The sequence below is a fragment of the Ochlerotatus camptorhynchus genome, unplaced genomic scaffold (assembly GCF_037179485.1).
Source record: "Ochlerotatus camptorhynchus isolate MF236.1 unplaced genomic scaffold, CSIRO-AGI_Acam_v1.1 ptg000185l, whole genome shotgun sequence".
In the NCBI taxonomy this organism is placed as follows: Eukaryota; Metazoa; Arthropoda; class Insecta; order Diptera; family Culicidae; genus Ochlerotatus; species Ochlerotatus camptorhynchus.
Genome location: NW_027040675.1, coordinates 3,790,694 through 3,814,948, shown reverse-complemented (window position 1 = coordinate 3,814,948; position 24,255 = coordinate 3,790,694). Strand labels below are relative to the sequence as shown.

Here is a 24,255-nt window from a genome sequence, read left to right as displayed (position 1 = left end):
ATCTGCTCTTGCGGACTGAGGAGTGAGCCTTTCGTGACAAAGGGCACAGTAAATGGCGAGATCTACAAATCTGAGTGCCTCGAGAAGCTCCTTTTGCCGTTCTTGCAGCAGCACGACGAAGCTCCGCTATTTTGGCCAGATTTGGCATCATGCCACTATTCTAAAAGTGTCCTGGAGTGGTATGAGGCCTATTCTGTCCATTTTGTTCCAAAGGACATGAATCCGCCAAACTGTCCGGAGCTGCGCCCGGTGGAGCAGTACTGGGCAATAATGAAGCGGGAACTTCGGAAGAGCAAGAAGACAGTCAAAGACGAGAAGGACGTGTTAAGAAAATGGAAAAAAAAAACTGAGAAACTGGTACCGGATGACACTGTAAAGACTTTGATGGAAGGCATCAAGCGAAAATGCGTTCAATTTTACACTCAAGGCTCCATCGATTAACTTTTCTTTTGATTTTTGAAGTAAATATATGTATAAAACTACCCTAAAATTTTGGTTTGATTCTAAACATTATAAGAAAATTGGCATGACATTTTCGGTGTCGCAATAATTTCGTGTTCACCCTTTAATCTGTTTCCCTCTTGCTCGAACTCGTTCGATTTAAATGGTGCAGTAGTGTGTGCCGATTAAACGTCAAAAAGTTCTATACTCCAGGGTAGTGACCAGGGACCGCTAATTTTCCTGATTTACTTCAACGACGTGAATCTGGTAATTGAGTGTTTTGGGCAACCCTAATGCGGAATATATCAGTTTCATCGTTCGTTCGATACTCCGTAAAGTCGCAGGGCTCACATGGGCGGCAGCATAGCTGTCACTGCGCGATGCTGGAGATACGCATCAATGATTTTAAGGTGGTTGTGAGTTGTTGTTGTTTTGTACTGTAGTGATTCAGTTAGTTATGTTTCGTCCATAATAGTTATTCTTTGTACCGGGTTCCGAGAACATTCCGAGTGCGACATGCGAGAACATTCAAAAGTGGCGACGATTAATCACGAGTGAGCGTTTTTTTTTTCGTCGGAAAAAACAAAAACACCCAAAATTGCATCTCCCGCGCGGAAGAAGCGAAAGTGGAGTGCAATTGCGAGTGATGGTGAACAAAATGGTGCTAACCCCCCGAGGGTAATAATTCAGCGGCAAATCAGCAATCAGCCGATTATTCCCGTGCCGGCGGTCCACCAACAGCAACAGCCGTTTATTCCCGTTTCGACCGCACAGCAGCAGTATGTACCCCACCAACCGCAATTCCAGGTTAACACCGAAGCAATGCTCATTCAAATGATGCAGCAGCAGCATGCCAAACACCAACAAACGATGGCTCAGATCCTCCAGCGGCAGCAGCAAAGCGACGCAAATCAGGAACTTTTCCTTCACAGCATTGTGTCGTCTATCAACGTCCAGGTACCTAATCCGGAACAAATCCTTGACTCGCTGGCCAGTAACATCAAGGAATTCCGGTTCGAGGCCGACTCCAACGTGACGTTCGCTGCCTGGTACTCAAGATACGACGATCTCTTCGAGAAGGATGCTGCTAGGCTGGACGACGAAGCAAAAGTTCGCCTTCTGTTGCGAAAGTTGGGTGCATCGGAGCATTGAAGGTACGTGAGCTATATTTTACCAAAATTTCCGAAAGATTTTAGCTTCGTACAAAGGGTGGCCAAGCTCAAGAGTCTGAACCGATGCCTGCAGCTAGCGAAGAACCCTGCAGAGGACCATGTGGCATTCGCTTGCAGACTGAACAAGGCTTGCGTGGAGTTTGAGCTTGGCAAGCTTTCAGAGGAGCAATTCAAGTGCTTGGTCTACGTGTGTGGCCTGAAATCGGAGAACGACGTCGAAATTCGCACCCGTCTCCTCACGAAGATCGAGGAGAGAAACGACGTGACATTGGAGCAGCTTTCTGAGGAATGTGAGCGCATCTACAACCTCAAACACGGTAGTGCGATGATCGAGTCTCCGTCCACGTATGATCAAGTACAAGTGATTCGCAAGTTTGGTCGAAAGCGGTACGAAAAGCGTGACCACGAGTCACCGAAACGACGACCTTCCAGGCAGGAAACCAAATTCTCCTTGTTGGTTCTGCGGTGCATTTCACTACGCAGGGAGATTTGGCGGAAACTTGGCAGTCCTGCGTTATCTTCGGCAACGGTGAAAACGAAAACGGCATCTGGCAGCTTCCTATCACTTGACGGAGAATTCGAGTGTGACGTCACCATCGGAAGCAGCACACGATGTGAGCTCATCCGTGTCACCGAGAAGCAGCTGCAGTTTGTAACTCTCCTCTAGGGTGACAATTAATAACCCACCCTTTTAACGTGTTTGCCATGAGCGTGTGCCTTGTCTGTTATGATTTGTTTTTGTTTTGGTCACACGCTCGGCAACATACTAACCACTGCTTTATTTGTAAACATATTAATTTGTTGTTTTCTTAGTTGATTCGTGTAGGCATGTTTTTAGGATTAGAATGTAGTGTAAAAATTATCGATTTAAATTGTCTCGTATTTAGAATTAAATTAGGTCCCGTTTCTCCTCCCGCTGCAAAAGAAGGCGAAAAACATAAGCAGCATGACAGACGAGCGCGGTTGCAGGAGAACGATGGCGGTTGTTGTGATTGTCAGTCGGTACGAACGAGAAAGTTACGAGCCACGGTTGGAATGCGACACGTTTTTTGCCCCGTCCGTTTAAGTGGAAACGAGAGTTGGAGTGCCATTTTCGTGGCGTGTGTCCGCTGAAGGGATAATTCCCAGCATCGTAGCTCAATAGTGACGTCGTTTCCCCGAAAAGTGCCGTGGTTCGTGAGCAGGAGGAGGATTTTTCCGCTTCCCGGCTAACCACCAAGGATCTCCGAACACCCACCGTTCTCACTGTGGTGACTCAGCCAGTAGAGCCAGTCTCGCTACCGCAGTTAAGAGCCAAGGATGGACGAAGCTGGCCGAACCGAAGGAGCGTTCGCCTGGGTAGTGCACTGTGGTGACTACCGGGACCATCTACGGCGAGTAGTTGGTTCGGTGATTCGTCACCATCGTCGCCGGGGGGGGGTTCCGATAAAAGAGCCTTGCTCATTCCTCCCACTAAAAGCAAAGGACCGCTGCTAGGCAGCTGAAAGTGAAGTAGGAGACGCTCGGCACAGACCGTGTCTGGAGCCGACGTGAACAAGCAGCAACCACCGACGCTATCGTCGAAGGGCCCCACCGAGTAACACCGAGGACAACGAGGAGAGAAAGGGAAAGGTCAGATTAGTCAATAGACGTCTTAAATTTCATATTGCTTTCTCTTTTTCTTATAAATCCATCCAAATCCGAACTTCTTTGGGAGAAGTACTCTGTACGTAGCCGCCTCGCCGAGGTAAAATCGGGCCAGCTATAGGCTGGCAGGTAAGAAGGACTTACAAGTTACTCGGATCCGATTTGGTCGACAGTTTCAACCTTTGGTCCGTGCCAATGGACACCTTCTGCTGTCACGTGTCAGGATTACCACCGTCGACAGCTGCACTCAAGTCGTATTTTCCAAAGGTCTTCAGCGAGCAGCTCGGCTTGTGCAGCAAAACGTTAGAGCTGAAAGAACACGTTCGACCCGTCTTCGGTCCGAAGCGTCCGGTAGCTTACGCAATGTATGACACCGTTGACCGCGAGCTCGACCGGCTAGAGAAGCTGAAAATCATCACCCCGGTCGATTATTCGGAGTGGGCCGCTCCGATCGTCGTAGTTCGCAAAGCCAATGGCTCCATCAGGATTTGCGGAGACTACTCTGAACTCAGCTCTCCAACCACAGCAGTATCCACTTCCACTTCGAAGTCGATGAACAGTACCGTAGTTTGCTGACGATCAACACTCATCGTGGCCTTTACTTGTACAACCGCCTCCTGCCGGGTGTGAAGATCGTGCCTGGTGCGTTTCAGCAGCACATCGACACGATGTTAGCCGGACACAAGGGTACCTCTGGTTATCACGACCGCAGTCTACGGTAAGTTCTACAGCGTATCCAAGATTTCTGATTGACGATCCGAGTCGAGAAGTGTACGTTTCGCAAGCAGCAAATCCGTAACCTTGGGGCACATCATCGACAATCGTGGGTTACGCCCGGATCCGGTTAAGGTCGAGGCAATATCCAAGCTGCTGCCTCCAACCGGTGTGCGATCGTTCTTGGGGGTCATCAACTACTATGGCAAGTTCGACCCCAACATGCGTATGCTCCGCTACCCGCTTGAAAATCTCCTTAAGACATAAACGAAGTTTCACTGGAATCCAGAGTGCGAAGCGGGAGATCATCGTTTCTGCTGACGCTTCTTCCGTTGGACTCGGGGCAACCATCAGCCACAGGTTCCCCGACGGTACCACAAAGGTCGTCCAACACGCATCCAGGGCACTCACGAAGGCAGAGCAAGGATACAGTCAGCCCGACCGTGAAGGTTTGGCCATCATTTTCGCCGTTACGAAGTTCTACAAGATGCGCTTCGGACGGCACTTCCAGCTTCAGACCGATCATCGCCTTCTGCTTCACATCTTTGGTTCCAAAAAGGGAACTCCAGTCTACACTGTGAACCGATTCCAACGCTTTGCTCTCAACTTACTGCTCTACGATTTCAACATCGAGTACGAGTCCACCGAGAAGTTTGGCAACGCAGACTTGCTCTCGCGGTTGATCAACTCGACAGGTCAGACGTTCGTCGGTTCCAATCGAGACAGAAATCGCTCTCCGTGGTGGATGGGTGCATCCTATTTGCCGAACGACTCATCATTCCGTCGCTGCATCAAAAACGATGCCTCGAACAGCTCCATCGTGGTCATCCAGGCATGCAGCGAATGAAGGCCATCGCAAGAAGCTACAGAATTGCAGGTTAGTTTCTAATGAATATTCTAAATAAATTCCGAGAAGAATGTAAAGAGAGTTCTTATGAGAATTCGATCCGAGAGTTTTGAGTTCTGAGGAAATTAGAATGATAATTTCAAGTGAATTCTAATGAAAATTCCAAGGGTCATCCGTGAAAAATATCAGGGTATTCGAATTTTCAATTAAATTTCTAAACCATTTATTTTGTCATTTTGTCATATATATAATTGAATGGAAAAGCAAATAATCTCGTATTTCTACGTCAACAATGCGGTCGTGCTTTGGACACAAACCTTTAACTTATTTACAAAAAAAATGTCACTATGAAAACGTATGTCTATGGAATTTACCACCTCTGGCTCCAAGACAACATAAGATATGAGCTTCTCTAAGTCTCTAATGATATAAAATTCAAGGACAACCAGACATGAACTTCAGCTCAATCAAATGTAAAATTCATCGAGTTACTTAATTTTCGGTATTGAGGCACCTAATTTTACAAGACATTTTTGCCAACATGAATTCTGTTACATTTAAAGTTAGTTTTTCTTCTTCTGAGTCCTAGAGTAGTCCTAGAGGGCTTCTGTGACCCCAGAGGGCCACCACGGATGGTACATCGCAAGAATCAAAACATTCGTTAAAAGTCGAATTCATAAACATTCACAGCAAGTGATGTAGAAACGAAGTCTCCGCGTGGCATTCGATTCAGCACGGTATTCAGAAAATCGAAGACGAGTTGAGGTGGAGGTGCAAATGTCTGCGGTGATGAGAAATGACGTTAAACAGAAAGTTATAAAACCGTACATGTATCAGTGTTCTTCTGGTGGCTTTGCCTGCCGCCTCCGGCTGTCTGTTTTGGCTGCTAGTTGGTTGGTTGGTTGGTTGGTTGGCTGGTGGGTGGTTGGGAAAAGTTTTCCTTGTTAAGTTCGCACCGTTGACGTCGTCGATGTTGAACTTGCCACTACCGCCGCCGATGTGATGTTCATCTTATTCTTGGTGTGTTCTTCCACGCGCAAACTTTAACCCCAAATCTAGCGATCTAAGTAGCAAGGGGAGGGGGAAGGGGGGGGGAGTAAGCACACATCATAGAGATAATCAAGTGAATACAAACACACATTCGGATCGGGAATGAGTTTCATCTCGATGATTCGTCAATAAGGTGGTGGGAGATTCCAATGTCATTAGCTGGAGGTGTTTTCGGATCGGTTTTGGTATCTTTTTCGTTTATCTTGAAAATCCGTTGGGCACATGACTAAACATATGTGTGGAAATAGAAAATTGGCTTTGAAATTTCTTACATTTAATTAATGTCAGAGGACCACTTCTGATCAGAAATTTCCAATCGTGAACTTATATTTCTTCGTACCTACATGATGTCGACTTTTAGTAATGATAAAAATAGTAGTTTGTCTCATGGCTCCGTAAAGCTTTCTCACTAGAGCTTTATCAAATAAATTAATTGGAAAAATACTCGGCTGCGTCGCAACAAACATGGGGAAGCAGTTTTGTTATTGTATGTTTTCTGGTAGCTGATAGTTGTACTCCACAAAATCAGACGATTCATTTTTCATTCATGAATACCTCTTGATTTCCAGTGTTGCCAATATTTCAAATTTGAGCTCCGTTCACTCAGTTTAACATAAATCATGGTACGGAGTAAATGTCACTCATATTAGACCGAATGTTTCTCGAATATGAGTCACATTTATTCAAGTTCGAGTAGATCGTTACTCAGTCTATGAGTAACCGTGCGGTTTTAGTGAAACTGAGTAAATGGAGCTCAACTTTGTATCAGATTCTACGGCCCTGCAAGTCGATATATCAAACTTGACAAACAAACTTGCATGCACCCATGCAGCGTCACGGCAAATCCTTCAAAACGGCAATCATTGCTGCACACGGCTCACAACTCATACTAAATAATTCAACACCCCCAATTCAGGCACGCAATTTATCATCGCGTGACACTCCGGGACCGAGGATAATGATACCGGACCTGATTTAATTTCACCAGTCAATAACATTACGGGAAGAGAGCTCCGAGACGAGCCCATTTGTCAGAAACAGAAGGCAGGAATCCGAGAAAGCCGTCTACATCCAAATAAGATGAACACACCCGACACACGCAAATGGTTGGTGCTCTTCATCGAATGATAATTGCGATATGACACAGTCGATATTGTACAGGTCGCCGGCGACGACGACGACGACGTCGTAGGTTCATAATGTATGCTAATTACCTGCTGTTGTACATTTTAATACATAAATTACCCGCGTGGTGGTGAAAGGGAAAGCGTGGAAGTGCTTTCAGCACTTTTTCCTCGGGAAAAAGCACACGTGTTCCGAAGGATTCCACCGCCATCGCCCAAGAAAGGGAGAAACACGGCAGGTGGTTAAATTACATTTACATTTTCCCGCGGCGCTTGAAATCAGGAAAAAGTTTATGCTGGGAAATATGAATATAATTAACGGCTCCGGCAAACTTTCAAATAAACAAAACGCAAAAACGTTCATCTTCCGAGAAAGAAAATTAGAAAAGCTTTACAGTGGATTCCCGCTGCGGCAGAGCAAAATTTATATTTGTTTTTGCCATTTTCTGTACAGCGCCATCTTTGAACGAGCGAGCCCGCTTTCCGCCAAAAGTTATGCAACCGCGGGTAAACACTCATTTGTCATCCGGCCGTGTGCACCATTAAAACCGGAATTATCTTATCCAGCATCGACAATCATCTGCGTGCCCCTCACCATTGGATCATCGTTTTCATGTTCTGTCATTCTGTTTTCCATTTTCAGCTCCTACCGCCGTGGAATGTTTCGAAGCAGAGTATGCTGTCGTTCAAGTTTCGCACAAATGAACCGAACGGATTGATCATCCTGAACACTGTGATACAGCTATCGAGGGTGAGTATTTCGAAAGCAATTTTCAGGGAAAAGAATTTGCCACAAACACCATGTCCATTTGCAGCCGGACTTCTTCGCGGTTGAACTGCTGAACGGGCACATCTACATCCACATGGAGCTGGGATCGGGAGCGGTTAAGGTCCGAGCGTCAAGACGACGGGTAGACGATGGCGTTTGGCACGAGCTGACGATGAAGCGGAATGGGCGCGAAGGAAAGGTGGGCGTCGATGGACAGTCGAACGACTTCCGGATGCCTGGCGAATCGACGCAGCTGGAACTGGATAGTCCCATGTACGTGGGAGGCATCGGGCCACCCTATGCAGATGTAGTGATTCCGCCGGCGATCTGGACAGCTACGCTACGTCAGGGTTTTGTCGGATGTTTAAGGGATCTGTTGCTAATGGGGAAACCGGTCGACATAGCTGCCTACGCTAGGCAGCAGGATTCAGGTAAGCAGAGCTGCCGGGGGCTAGCTTGACGGCAGCTGTATTGTGTGTGTATGTTGTACTTAATTGCAGGAGCCATCAAACTGTCCTGCCACGTGGTGGCAAATCAATGCGGCGGCTCGGTGTCCCCATGTCAAAACGGAGGTCAATGTACGGAAGGTTGGAACCGACCGCTGTGCGACTGTTCGGCAACACTGTTCACCGGTCCGACGTGTGGTCGCGAGTCGGCAACCCTGGCGTTCAACGGCTCGCAGCACATGGCCATCTGGATCGGTGGCACTCAGGGTACCCGAACACAAACCGAAGAGCTGGTGATACGGTTCAAAACTTCCCGCCCGGCCGGCCTCCTACTGCTGACCAGTGCCGAGTCGAGCTCATCCGATCGACTCGAAATCGGACTGGTAGCGGGCCGCGTACGGGCAAACGTCAAACTAGGTGAACGCGAGAAGGTAACGCACTTTTGCTCACAAAATTCACACGCTTTCCGAAGTTCGATCACTCACCGATGTAGAATAGAACCTCAAAGCATTTCTCTCTATCTTCTCTTCCCCCATTTTAATCGCAATCAATAACTTCTTTATCGTCCATCAAAACCAAAAAAAAAACTCGTTCCCATAACAACGCGTCCATATCTGAAACCAAAGAATCTACTGGCCGGCCAGGGCGTCCTGAACGACAACAACTGGCACACGGTGAGATTCTCCAGGCGGGCGTCCAATCTGCGACTGCAAGTTGACGGGGCACCTCCCGTCAGGGGTACGTTATGTATGTATCAACAGCACCATATTTTGCCCTATTACGTGTCGTGACGTGTCGTTTCTCTTTTTTGATGAATAACAAATACGAACGGGCTTGGGGAGAGCTCTTCTGCTCTCTCCGCCAAAACGTTCCAAAATTAACTTCGATCCTAAAAACAAGTAAAATCAAAAAGAGCAATAATAATGAAACTCTGAATTGGTATCGATCGAGCGGAAGAAAAATCGGTGTAACTTTTCTCGGTTCCTCTGAACAAAAAAAAAAACAACCAAGAACAAAAAGTCAATCAAACAACTCGACCTATTGTTCCGAATCCCCACCCCCCTACAAACAACCTTCCCAATCTTTATAACAGAGACAACGAAAGGAAAACAAACTCATTTACTATCATCTTCCGTTGTGCTTCACCACCACCAACCACCAACTACCACCACCACCACCACCATCAACACCAAAGAAAACAAAAACCTAACCTCAAACAAATACCAAACCGCCGATGAAAAAGCGCAGAACATCAAATTGCCCCTTCTTGTACTTCTTCTTCTTCTTATGTGTCTCTTATCGTTAATTTTCCATCACCGTTCGTTTCTGTTCGGTTTTTCATTTTTGCTGTCACCAACATTCACCACTCAACCTTCCCGCATTGTCTTCCCTGTCGTGATCACGTGAAACAACGGACGACAACCGAAAATGAAACAAGACCGACGCCATCGAAAACAAAACTTCATAACCGAACTTTATAACAACACCTGCTTTCACTGACCACCACCACCCACCATCAGTGTACATACCTCCGTCAACCATCAGTACGCGCTTATTCACCACAAGATTCATCGCCTTCATCACTCACTTGCTCATACGCACTCACCACAAATAGAACCGAAAGTTAGTTCTGAATTAGAATTCATGAAGCTTTTCCGGTTATGTTTTGAGCAGCTGGGTGGCATCCCTATCTTGTTTGCCTTGCCTTGAAAAGAGCTAACATCGCTGCGGGCCCGCGAATCGTGGGCCCCACTGACAGCTCATAATTTGTAAACAAATAGAAGATTCAAGCCAGAATTTCAAAAAAGGCGTGACTGATATTATGGATATTCTTAATATTTTTGCTTACATTTTGTGAAAAATAAACTTAGAACTCATAAAATATTATTTTTTTGATTTTCTACCACGAAGTCAACCATTTATATGGCATAAAAGGGAAAATAATTTCAGTTGGTAAAAATAAGACAATTCAGTCACGCCATTTTTGCAGTTCACACTGGAATTGTGACGTTTCAGATGTTGGTTTCAATAACATGGCGGCATGTCAGCCAGCTGGTTTTGAGTCATTGACGGCTCATCTTAAGCGCCCTTTACACATATCAATATATTGACAATAAATTGACATACTGACAATATTATTGAAGAGGTGATATTGAAGACGATGATTGATGACAAGTATTGACGAAAAGCTGATTTTAATTCACTTTGTCAATACTCAGAATGTATTGACAAAAAACCGTCAATATTGACAACATTAATGGCAATACGTTAGAAGTCGTTTTTACCTCAATGTATTGAAGTCAATATTACTTGTCTCAATTTCCCCACACAAGAAACATGGATCAGCGAAAGAAAGTGTGTTTAGAGTTCATGTTTGCACTTGGCTCCAAACAGAAACGGTTGCTGAACCTGTATGTATTGAAAATACTAGCTACACGGTAAGAAAAAAGTACCCAAAATTGAGTTCCTTTCACTCATCACGTGGCTTCCGTGGGGCTAGGTAAAATTAAGTTAAAGAAGAAAACTCAATTTTGAGTAATCCTGGCGTTGACCAAGTTAACAAAAAAATAATAAAACGGAGCAGACTGGAACCGAACCATGGACATTGAGATTACGGGGCCCGTGTGTTGACCACTCGTCTATCAACGCTTGTGTAAATGTAATGGTTAAAGGCGCATAAAAGCAACCTCATTGAAAATAAACTTATATTTGAGTTCATTTATTATTACTCAATAGTTGAGTAAATTTTAACCAACGCCGCTTTTCTGATTCACTCAACGGCGGACCTCAAATGATAGAACCCAACGTTGAGTTTTTTTTAACTTAATTTTGAGTATTTTTTCTTACCGTGTACACACTGAATTCGGGTTTTTGAACAGCTGAACAAATTGGAAAAATTTCAAATGACCGTTACTCGAAGGAAATCAACAAAATCGACAATTTGGTTTTGTATCGTTCAAAAGGGGTTAACTAGGTCTGAACATTTTCGGCATAAATTTCCATTTTTTTTTAATTTTTCACTGATTTGTAAACATTTACCGAACAGTTCCGTAGTTCAAAAATTACCAAACAGCGGAGTCCTGGTTTCGTGGATATACATAGAAACCAACTTTCACCCAACTTCAACTTACTTGCTCATTTCAAATTAATTTTCAGGATTTTCAGAATAGACAGTGTTAAATTATGATCTATTCCAGGCCTACTATTTAGTTCTCAGAATGATGTAAGAACTAGGTGATTAATTATAGCATCCAATTTTATTTTTGATATCACTGAACTCTCCTGTTTCGTTAGAACAATAATGTTTACCTAATGTTACCCATACATATAGGGGGTTATTCCGAGAGTCGAAGTGATTTTTGTCACTAGTGAAGTGAGAAAAGTCTCGTCGTGGTGTCGTTACTCTCTATGCAAATCAAATGGAGAGTCACGTTACCACGACGTGACTTTTCTTACTTCACTAGAGACAAAAGTCACTTCGACTCTTGAAATAACCCCCATAATGCTTAGCTTTATCATAATGATACACTAGTTTTATCATGATGAAAATCTTCTTATACTTTCTGGCTAATTACTATTGATGATTATTAAAATCAACTAATGTGATATGTGATATAAACTGTATTAATGACCACACATATAGTATATTAATTAACATAGGATGTAACGTTATTCTGCGTGAGCAGTAAATCCGCGGATTTGTCCTTCAAATACCAAATGGGTATACCAAATGTTGTAACTTTTTGACAGGACACAGAAAATACACAGGACATGTACTTCCAAATTGATCGAATTTAATCAAATCGATTGTCGAGTGCGCGGAATTACTACACTTGTGGAATACCCCACGTTAACGGTACGCAGTTTCCCAAATACTAACTATCATGCTGATGTTTTGGTAAACATTCATAAATGAAAATCATGCATATAATAATTAATTTACGTTACATGTAGGTATGTGAAACGCTGATAGTATTTATTTTATTTAACAGCAGAAAAAAATAACATGATTATGCTTGTAATTTTGTAGAACGTGTACATCCATATAAACGAAGCCTGGGTGATTGGTGACTGTAAAAAGATACATTTTTTATTTAGTTTGAAATCGATTGCATATCACACCCGAAAATTTGAACTAATGGCAACACTGCATTTGACGCTGCATGCGCGAAGGTGCTTTGTGAGTCAGTCTATCTAAATGACGTACCTTCTCCCTCCTCTTGGGTAGGGGAAGAATATTGACAAAGTGAAATGAAAATCAGTTGTTCAACAATCCATCGTCATCAATATTACCTTTTCAATAATATTGTCAGTATATCAATTTACTGTCAATATATTGAACCGTGTAACGAGCGCTTTAGCGTATTGTCATTAATGTTGTCAATATTTATTTTTATTAATTACTTTATTTGTACAGGCTCAATCGAATAAACTTTACAGAGCCGAATTATCATTTTCGTTATACATTATTGATGTCTTATATTATATATAAGTTAAAGGAGCTGGACCGGATACTCGCGGTTGTCTCGAGGTTAGTGGAGATTTACAATTTTGTCAATATTTATGTATTGATAATATTGTACGGAAAATTGACAATACGATGTTTGTCAATATATTTACATGTGTAATGGGCGCTTTATCATCAAAATTATGGATGCAATGCCTCCCGGAACCCTGCAGAACTTTTAACTATGGACTAAGGCTGTGAACCATTTGCTAAGGCTCTGAACCATTTGACAACTTCCCATATGTCAAATTTTAACCAAAAGTTAAAATGATCCACCAAATGGTTCAGAGCCTTAGGCTGTGAACCATTTCTCGATGAACATTTCAAATGGTCCTATCTACTTTGATCGATTCTCTTCATCGACTTTCTCTTTTCATAACCACTGCTATGCAAACAGATTTCGCGCTAATTCTACCACATAGTTTGATAAAGGAGGTTCTTATCTAGCGTCCAAAACGTCAAATACAACAGGGAAAGGTTTTGCAGCTGAGTTATTAACGAAAGAGAAAGTCGATGAAGAGAATCGATCAAAGCAGATAGGACCATTTGAAATGTTCATCGAGATTTGCTGAGTTAAATTTAATTCGTGGTTAAAAGTGACATTTCGAAAATTATTTTCTATGTTCGAAAATCACCGTGCTGTTGATCGACCGGCTTTCGAGTCACGGTTGTCAAAATTTAACTTCTTGTCTGTCAGAAATAACCATGCTCAGATAGCAGGGTTCATCGATAACTTTCCATCTGTCAAATTTTAACCAAAAGTTAAAAAAAAAATCGCCGAATGGTTCAGAGCCTAAGAACTCGGATGGTTCCCGACCAACCGTTCGTGAAACTTCTTCAAAGTTCTTTATACAGAAATAAAGATTAATGTCGGAAATTCTTTACTTTAAATTTTCTATGATTTCGATGTACACATTTAAAAATCTTTATGGATCGATACTTACATTTAAGATTATTTCTTCATCGGTCATATGATAGTAATCTTCAAAGGTGCCATACTAAATTTCTTTTAATTTCGATATGTCACATGGACTTAAGTATTCTTTACAAATATTTATCAATAAATATTTAAATACTGATATCATCGTAACTTTGAACTTTGACAAAGAACAACAAAGATTGCCATCGATGCACATTTATAATCTTCTTGTTATTGATTTGCATCGCTGGTTAAAGAGAGTTCGATACACACCAGTTGACAGATGGCAATGTTTATATTATTTATCGACATATATTCGGCATTTCATCGGAAGAAACAATCTGCCGGTAAATGAACGAGAAGTCCGATGGCCGCGACGCAGCAAATGTTTACCATTGTAGTTCTTCAAGTTTACGTCTATATATTTAATAACCCGTGATAGCATGCGTGGTGGGATTCTCGGCATTTGGAACCCAATGAGGAAAATTGATACTTTTTTGCCCTCTATTACACCTACATGGCTGACTGGTTGATGGTTATGAGAAATAAATTTATATAAATATTGAATTCATGTATGAAAAGATTTACAGAAATTCCAATACACCACATACTAGAGTGTGTTTGCCTGTCGTTGATAAGCTCATCAACAGCAGCCGTGGACCCGAGGATTAGCAACCAACAACGAAATCAATACACCCCAGATGGCATGGGATCGAAACTAGAAATTATGCAGATTAAAAATCACAAATAAAATCAGCAGTTGTGTATCGATATTTTGATTTTACAACAGAAATCGGTATTTTGATCTGGCAACACAATCGATATTTTAGCATTGGTAACGATTGGTAGCAATATTTTGAGAAAGATCTTTATAAAGGATTCACGATTATACTTTTAGCATCTTTACAATTATTCATGAAATGGTGACGATCGCTATCGATTTTTCTTATGAATGGCTTTGAAGATCGATGTATAGAAAATTAAAGAAAATTAACGAAATTGTTGGTCGGGTTGAGCTATACCACAGTTTGAATTTTACGTGTGTATTATACACGGTGTTTGGCGAAAAGCCAGGCATGGGTAAAAACACCATTTCTGCTGAAACTGTCCCTCCTCATATGGGTAAGCTGTATAGTCGCTATATTCATAGTCTGGCGGATAGAATCTCGGGAACCAATTGAGCTGTCAAATAGCGGAACCAATCACGACCAACAACAGAAAAGAGCACAGCAGCTATTGCGAACAAAACTTCGGAAACCCTTTTCTCGTGACTCAAGGCTCGCATATGCAAACTAACACAATCTTTGGGTTGAGGAATGTTTCCCCTATCCGATGATGCCGGTAATTTGCGTTCGATTGGCGATGAAAGAATAATCAACGTTTTGTTTATAAAAGTTGATAGTGCCTTTTCAATTGTTGGTCTAAAATATATTGAATTGGTTTCGCTTTTTGATAGATCAAAATTCTAACCGCCAGACTATGAATATAGCGACTATAGTAAGCTGGGATTTACTCATTAATGGCTAAATGTGATCATTGTCATAAAATAGAATAGAATCGAAGACAACAAAGGTAAATGCTTCGAACGAATTTTATAGCAAAGATTACATCCTCAGAAGAAGGGTTTGTGTATTTGCTCATTTTTCTATGCGTTGCTTTCACCTTCACTCGAGGGCAGCGCTACTGTATCTGTCGCTTGGATTCTGGCAAAGTTGCCAGTCTTCTTGATTTGTTGTCTTCGATAGCTGATTTCTTAAATTATAAATTTCAAAATATAAGCAGCATGATATGGTTTTGATTACCTTTTATTTGGATTTTGTAAAAAGCTTGAAGCGAAGCTCTAGTACAGACTGTACATGTAAATTTAATAAAATATCCTCCATGATAAGATGTGGTCTGGCTGTTTAAAGTTCCACTCGGAAATGTGTTCGTGCTGCCCAGCTTGTGGCATTCCCTTGTGCATTCCATTATTCTGTAAAAAAAAAGATTTCAAAAATATATTTACTAGCTAATTCCTTAAGCAAAAAACTAACCGGAATTAATCGCTCCAATGGTCCTGCAATCTGCTTGCTTCTTTCGTAAATCTAGATCAATTGACAGGACATGTGACATGGAAAGATCTCTAGGTTCAAAAGCTTACAAAATTATTCAAACTGCCGGAAATAGGACATCAAAAACTAGAGAGGGGCTAGTATAAGAGAGGAGTGGACTGGCTGGTTTTGAGCCAAACGAACTGTCAAAGCCAGAGCCAATCGAGCAGCGCCTATCTTAATTGCATTGTCAGTGTTTCTAGAATTCACCCAGACATAGGTTGCCAAGGCAGTTTGTTTTGAATCCGGTCCTTGCTTATACTAGACCCTCTCTATCAAAAAATTATGGAGATATCGAAGTTAACCAAAACTTACTCTTCTCTCACCCGTAAATTTTAACAGTTTTGGGTGGTTTGTTTTGGCTCCCATTCGTTGCCATCTCTTTTACTCAGAGGCAAAATGATAGGGAGCAAAAAATGAGGTTAGAGACCGTGTAATGATCAATAGTCAAGGAAAGTTAAGGACCACGCACAATCGATCCGGTTATGATCCGTTCCTGCAAATTTTACAGATAATAAATATAAGAGCTAACTGACAAATTTGCCGAAACGGATCACAACCGGACCGAGTGTGCGTGGCCTTTGAAGACAGAAGCTTCAGTGGCAGCGGAAAGGAACATGATCGTGATAAAAAAAGCATGTCACTACAATCTATGAATCTTCATAAACGAATAATTGACCAACACGGCCAGTAATTACAGTAAACATCACATATGTCCACGCCGCTGAGCAGTTTCAATTATATGCACTGCAGCAGCAGCAACATGGGTCAACAAACAAAGCTTTATTGCCATTTCCATTGCCACCATCAATTAGGCTGTAAAGGGATTTCTTGCACCCAAATCAGAGCTGAAATAGACGAAAACGCATTTTGGAATTGATTGCCTGTCGATTGAGATAAAAAGACAAGCTCAAGCATCAGCCCCGTTCACATTTGTTATTTCGATAAATGAGATGCTCTTGTTTTGAATAATCTCTATTTCGTATCCTTTTGAACCAGAGACGATGTTGTATAAGAGACGCCCGGAAATAATAAAAGTAAATCTGGTTGCACGGCTAACTAATTCCTTTTTCTGCAAGATTTGGCAACCCGCAATTTTGTGTTTACTTCACGTGACTTTTAATTTGAGCGACTGTCGTCTGCTTCAGCATCACGGTAAAATGAATACTTTTTTAACCGTATCGGTAGTATCGCTATTCAATGGAAGTATTTGAAGACTCAAGTTTTTGCAACTCTGAGTGAAACCAAATATACCACATTGGAGGGTATATTCTACAGAGCGTTGGACAAAATTATTCAATCTGCGATTGTTGCTTCCTATAACTGAAATCGCTCTATTGAAGTCGTTCTCAAATTTTACTATCTTGAAAAATTACACCGGAAACGCCTTGATCTTTGTTACAGAGCCTGTATAGATGTATTTCGTTGCACTGGAGCAAATATTTCGTGAGAACATAACTAGACTACATTCCCTTTTCATTCGCAAACTTGACTATAATTATTTAAATCTCAAAAGTTAACCAGCGTCTGGTTGAAAATCTCCTTAATAAAAACAACCAACCTCAAAAATTAAATTCAACCCTAATATCAATACTTCCCACGCTTTTCTTAGAGAAGCGCTCATGTTTATTTACATTGCTCGATTGAAACCGCGTTTGACGGTTCGATTGGAAGTTTTGGCTTAAGTCCCCGCGCGTCTCTTATTTAAAATCGTCTCTGTTTTGAACGTGAACAGGAATACTTCATCTGAAAAAAAGTAGAACAACAAAAGTGTGAACGGAGTTCATGGTTGAATTTCCTTAATAAAAATGCCCATACAAAATTACTTACCGACGTGTTCGGGCAAATGTTCGGGATATCATCCAAACCATTTGTGGAACAGTTCTACCATTTCGATTATTGTATTTCTTTATTAAGGTTGTCTCCTTTAAGCCCTTTAAAATTAAATTGTGCGTGATGTATACACATCGCGGTTCCAGTGCAGTTTTGTTAATCGGAAATCAATGACATAAATTAATCCTTCAAGTTCAGGTTCGCCCCACCCGTAGCACTATTTTCGCATGGGTTAGCATGAATCTGTTGTGGGGCACCACCAGTGAGCAAATCATTTAAACAACACAAACAAAATTGCTACATGAACGATTGAAATTAATTAGCCTCATGATCAAACTGAAAAGTATAATGAAGAGAAGGCATTCATATCGATTACCTCTGAGCCCATGCTTTCCTCCTTAAAATTATGCGGAATTTAACATTTGCACATTTTTTTTTAAAATCAGATATACACAACTAAACGGGTCAAAAGTTTGGCTGTCATCATCAAAGCCACTCTTGCGGTCACCGCACTTTTCTCTAGTACGGGAATTTGCTTCTCATCTTTGAACACAACGAGAACCTCAGACAAAGCTCCCACTAACAATGTGGTCAGCAGCTTACTTTGAATTTCTGCCTTACTGTGCCTTCTCGTAAGAACAGGGTGAACGGTGCATAACGACCGAAGTATTTTAAAGCAAATAAGTATTTAAGGTACTTTGCATAACGCTGCGCTTGATAGTAGACAAATAATTTCAACAGGCGAATGCTCGTGTCAGCTCCGTTCACACTTTTCATTTGTACTTCTGACCATCTACTTCACATTGATTTTGGTGAGTTGCATTTTGGTACCCACTTTCTGGTTGCTGTACCCCAAAACTGGTGCAATGGCTCATTGAGATCAGTGCAGATGCAAATCATTTCTATCTTCTACACTCAACTTATCTGAAAATGAAGACAAGGTTAGTAGATAGACCAACTACCTGCATGAATTTTAATTTTGACGAAGCATTATTATTTTGATCGTGGGCAACCCCTGAGCAGCGTTGCCAGTATTCCAGATTTATCTGGATTTTCCAGATTTGCGGTCATCCGGCCAGATACACAGACAGATCACGTATATTTCCAGATTTTTAAAATATGTTCCAGATTTTCCCAGATTTTTCAAACATGTACATGTTGCTTTAAAAATGTCATTGCAATTAATTTACACTCTAATAAAAAAAATAAAAACTGCTTTTTAAATTATTAAAGGCCATCAACGTTGGAAATTATAACAACATCGTACATGGAATTGTTACAACATGTTTGCATGTTAATGGGTTGCAGAATCATGAAAATGGAGCCATTTTCTAAAGATTATTCGCTGAAAAAAATCTTCAAACTTTTAAAAAAAATGGGCCTGAAGGTATTTTTAATTGAAATTTATATTTATTTTCTATATTTACAACCACCAGGAGTTTGAAGTATGTTTATGAGATTTTTGAGGATAATTCATGAGGAAAATTTGAAAGGCATCTGATAATTTTTAGCATTTTTTTAAGTACCTGTGAATATTGAGTTACAGCAGTCTGAATTTCTTTAGAATTCTGAATTGCCCTAGAATTTCAAAATTTTAAGGTAATGTTGAAAATAGTTTACAGTGAAGTGTATTCTTTGCGAAACCAAGTTATTTCTGAGTAGAGTTCCATATATCTTTGTAAGTGCGATGTCACCCGTCCTTCAGGCGTATTGTGAATGGCACGAAGTAAGGGTTCGATTCCCGCTCCAGCCAGTGGAACTTTTCGCAACCTGGAAATTTTCCTACTGGTCTACTGGGTGTGGTGTGCTGTCAGTTTTCTGTCTGTGCAACCTCTGGTTGAAGACAGTGTCAGTTGTCTTTTAAAAACTCTGATGACAATTGCATGGAGATTTTGTGAAGAATGGAAATAGAATTCGCGAGAGAAATCAAAGAAAGTTCTTATGATGAAACTTAAGGAGTATGCTGATACAAATAGTGAGAATAATTTCAATGAAATTCTGTTCAATGTGTCTATGGAGAATCATTTTTATAAAATTTTAAGAAATTTAATCGGAATTATGCCAAAAGAACATCTAGCAATTTCTGGGAGACTTTCAATGCCATTTTGGCAAAGTATTTCAGTACTTAGCAAATACTGAAAAGGATTTCAAAAACAATTCTGTCCTTACCTACAAAGAAGCTTAAAGGGAATTATCGGATAAGTCTGAGAATTGTGTGACGGTTATTCTAAAGAGTGTGCCAAGGAAATTATTATTCTAATGGAATTTCATAGAGAAATATGAAAACAAAATTATGCCAATTCTTGGAAATTATTGCTAGTTTGAGGGAATTGTGGAATCGGAGAGTGATTTATAAGAGATAACAAGAGAACTCTTAGAATGTTACTGAAAACGTTGGGATATTATCAAGATTATTTTAGGGGAATCCAGAAAAGAAATATGATGGAATTCTAGGATGATTCAAATGGAACTCGAAGATATCCTGTAAATCCTGTAAAGAAAAAGTTTCATGATCTGGGACCCAGGAAATATATAAATTCCGCTTTCAGACTTTCATTTTAGTTATATAATAAAATCATTCGTAATGGTAATGCAAACAGTTGAGTTACCTGTAGTTTAGGTAAACTGTGTGTGAATACCACGATGTTAGGCTTTGATTTCCACTTCAGCCTGGTGAATTTTACTTTAAAATAAAAATTTCCTACTGCCTACTATGATGTCAAGAATTACATTGTAAAATGCTGTCCAGACTGGAGAGTTATAACATGTTATAACGGTTGTCAAATAATTGCAACACAGAAACCAGCATCAAGATAGCGCTATAACATGTTATAACTATGTAGTATGAACGTACTATAAGCACAAACGAAGTGACAGACGACTAACTGGCGAAGAAATCCATTAAAATAATGTGGTTCACTGTAATAGAATTTTCTTGGAAGCTTGTGCCATCATCCACCAGATGGGTCAGTTTTTTTGTTTTGATTTGAACAAAGTTGATTTTGTGTACAATGATTCTTTGACAGTGTGCAAAGAGTGTACCATTTTGTCATTTTTTTATGCATTTCAGTTTTGAGTAGAGTGAAAGAGATAGAACTAAAACATTCTAATACATTTGGTGAAAATGCTAGTACAATCCAGTAGTAGTGTTGCCATGTGGTACAATCTAGTAGTAGTGGTGTTGCCATGTGGTACACTGAAAAATTGAAATAGCAGGTTAGTCACCAAAGTTTTCGAGCCACTCCGTCTGTCACTTCGTTTGTGCTATAAGTCTGACCAACCTCAGGGTAATATTAGAATTATTTAGAACCATTGAAATCTTTAAGACATATTATGGTATTGCATCAAAAAGTAAGGACTATATCGACTATTAGTTTAAAAAAATCCATCCCATCAAAGTTGATTGATTCTTTGCTTTTCATTCTTTTTTAAAAAAAAGTTACAGTTCAAAAAGCAATTCTATAAATATATTCTGCAGTATTTTACCAACGATTTAACTCAATTTTTGAAATGCGGCGTAATGGATATTCAAACTTTTTGGGCACACTGTGTCAATACTTTTCTTATCTTTCGGACGATTTAAGTAATGCTAACAAGTTATTTGTTTTATATAATTTATTTAAACATGTAATTCATAAACATTCTGGTAATATGAATAAATTCCAGATGATCATACAGACCAATTTTTACGGGAGATTGGCACATCACTTTGATTTCAATAGCATTATGTTAAAAACAGGATTTTTGAAGCCTTCCAGATTTTTCCAGATTTTATATTTTAACTGGTCCAGAATTTTATGAAAATGACCTGGCAACGCTGTCCCTGAGTATCGAAGCCAACATTTGTTTTTCTTCATTCGTGGCTGGCAGATATACCGATTTATCGGTATTTATACTAGATACCGATATACAGATAAGGTGCCTCAGAATACCGATGTTTGAGATTTTATATCGATTTAAACCGTTTTTTTTTTTTTAATAATTAAAATTATTATTGCCTGCCCGCGCTCGAATTTCAGAGAAAATTTTTGTGAGAAACTTGTATCTTTTTGAATAGGGGAATTTACGTATTCTCGGCAACCTAAGCAGCGACCTTCTTTCTATAGCCTTTTTCTCTAAGGAACGCACACATATGCAGTATTGGTTTGTTTACAATCTTTTGCTGCCAGCTGCTCTAACAATTTCAGTCGAAAGAATTGTCAAAAACTGTTTTGAAACGCTTTTACAAAGCTCCAATCTTCTCTAGTGAGAGCGAGTATTGTCGGCAACCAGTTTTTCTTCGGCAACCGTTCCATTTGAACTGCATGTAAATTTGCTGTTCTATTATCGGCAACTCGAAATCAGCTACAATTTGTAGTGCGTGTGTTGCATTTCAAGAAAACCCTGCTAGATTGCTTTTTCTCAGTGGTAAAAATATAGCCAAATTGAAGCTGAAAGCATAAAGAATAGTTTGCATGCATTCAGCGAAGTGTTTTCGTAAGAAAATCCAGTGAAAATAGTGTTTCAATTTGGGTTGCCGAAAATAGTCTGTGATGCCGAAGTCGTCATTTCCCCTACCTTATATTTTTTGAGCCTTTAAAATTCTAAACAATCATCTCTAAAGATGCCTTATGTTTGATAATCTTTCTACTAAAGTTTGCATTTCCTCGCTGTTTTTGGCCACCCATCAATCGAGAACTAGTCGATGGCTCTTTCCGGTAATTACTAAGGAATCGAGAAATATTTCTTAAACATTATTTAACTCCTGGAAGCTTTTATTCATTTATAAAATTCCTGAAGTTTTATCCAACTTTCCCTGGAATTTTCTTCTACCTTACCTTCGAAGCTTCTTCAGCCTTCGCTCGAATGATTCTTTCATCTTCTCCCGCCAGTTTTTTCAACTTTCCCGGAACTTCAAGGATGCTTCCAGATTTTTAAAGCGGATCCACACTAGCTGCAGGCACATTTAAGAATTTCTGAAGCTTCAGAAAAGTCCAGACTTTTGTGTAAGTTTCGATAAATTAAAGACAGTTTTATTAGCTTCTGATAAAATCGGAAAACCCGGAAATTTCAGAAAAGTCCAGCAAACTCCAGTGAACTTAAGGAAACATTTTAAATATTTTGGAAACTACACAAGTCCAAAGAACTTCAGGGAAATTTAATGGAACTTTAGTGAAGCTCACCAGAGAACATCAGGACAGATCAATTAATTTCAATGAAATTGTTGAAATTATAAAGGAGTTCCGAGAAACTCAGGCAATTTCCGAAAACTTCAGCAATGTCCTGAGGGGCTCATGCAAATTTATGAAACGTAAGGAAAGTTACATGAACATTAGAACATTGTGAGCAGATTTGATGGGAAGTTCTATGCTTTTTAATGTCAGTGTTGATAACTTTTAAATGAAAAAAAAATCGGGAAGATCAGAGAACTTCAATGCTGATGTTACAATAAATTGAAGAAAATTCTGAGAGCACTTAAGAGATTTCGTAATCTTCAAGAAAGTCTAGAGATCTTCAAAAATGATTAGAGATATTCCGGTAGTCTCATTATAATCAGAAAAATTCCGAGCACTTCGAGGATGACTCCATGAGAACTCCAAAACAGCCCCTAATTTTAGAAAAATTACAAGAACTTTTAAGGAATTTCGAGGAATTATGCAATATTCCTATTTATGCATTTCAGGAATGTTCCGCAAACTTCGGGGAAATTGCAGAGTCTTCAGGGATGTTTTATGAATTATGTCCTAGTTTCTGTCAACTGTTCCATAAGCGCTCTGGCTTCCAACTTTCTTCAGATGTTTCTTCCAATCTACCTTAGAAAGTTTCTGCCAGCGTCTCCAGGAAGTTTCTTTCGTCATCTCCAGGAAGTTCAATTAATTCTCCCACAATTTTCTTTCGTCTTCTATTGGAAGTTTGCAAATAGCCAAATTTTTTTTTTGTTCGACTTCTATTTGATGGTTTTTCCGAGCTTCTTCTGGCTTTCCCTGGAAATGGCAACTTCTGTAAATTTACTTCCGATTTCCGAAACTTTTCTGGCTTCCTTTGGATGTGACATCCATCACCATCGTTAAAATTTTCGCTTTCAAAAACGGCAAAAATATAAAATTAATTAAATAGTAAATAACGATTTTTTAATACCTTTGATACCGATAAGCTTTATAACAATCTGGCAACGCTGGGCTGGTTGTTCATTATCGCCTCTGTTGTTGTCAACATTCGTCTTCATCTTGGTAGGGATGATTTTGAGGATCAAATGATGATTTTCATTTTATACAAATACAACGCTTAAGAACGTTTCATGTTGATTTCTACAAACAGATCGATGGAAAATTATTGCTTAAATCATGCTTAAGTGATGATAATATCAAGGTTTTAGCATAGAGGTAACTCTAAGACTAGAAGGTCCCGAAGAAATGTGCTCAACTTTTTGGCTCAGCTCTGGTACTCTCTTCGGTCCCAAGCTAATCGATTCACCCCTCGAAACATAGGAAAAACCAATAACTCCTCATTTTATCTGTCAAACTTTCATAGCGAATCAAAACAAACATTGCGTAGTACTAGAATTTCGACTAGAATGGGATACGTTAATCGTTTGCTTGGGACCAATAGGCTAGTCAAGTAGTGAGCCAATTTAAAATCGTTAGTTTCGAATTGATTGTTGGTTTTAGGCTCTGGGGTCGGCAATATTCAAAATAATCATTTTGCCCGATAATCAAGCACTGGTGAATATCAACAAAC

General features: G+C 40.2%; 1 protein-coding gene across 12 annotated transcripts in view; it reads left to right on the top strand.

Annotated features, from left to right (window-relative positions):
- Nrx-1 (Neurexin 1) overlaps nucleotides 1-24,255 on the top strand; it is a 559,574-nt gene that overhangs the window by 473,744 nt on the left and 61,575 nt on the right. For 10 of the 12 annotated variants that reach the window (XM_065223149.1, XM_065223152.1, XM_065223153.1 and 7 more), the window contains 4 exons: nucleotides 7,618-7,725; nucleotides 7,790-8,174; nucleotides 8,244-8,620; nucleotides 8,816-8,936. In XM_065223149.1, coding sequence (XP_065079221.1) covers nucleotides 7,618-7,725; nucleotides 7,790-8,174; nucleotides 8,244-8,620; nucleotides 8,816-8,936 — 991 coding nt within the window. The remainder of the gene's footprint in view (nucleotides 1-7,617; nucleotides 7,726-7,789; nucleotides 8,175-8,243; nucleotides 8,621-8,815; nucleotides 8,937-24,255) is intronic. The other 2 variants (XM_065223155.1, XM_065223158.1) reach the window with 1 other exon arrangement.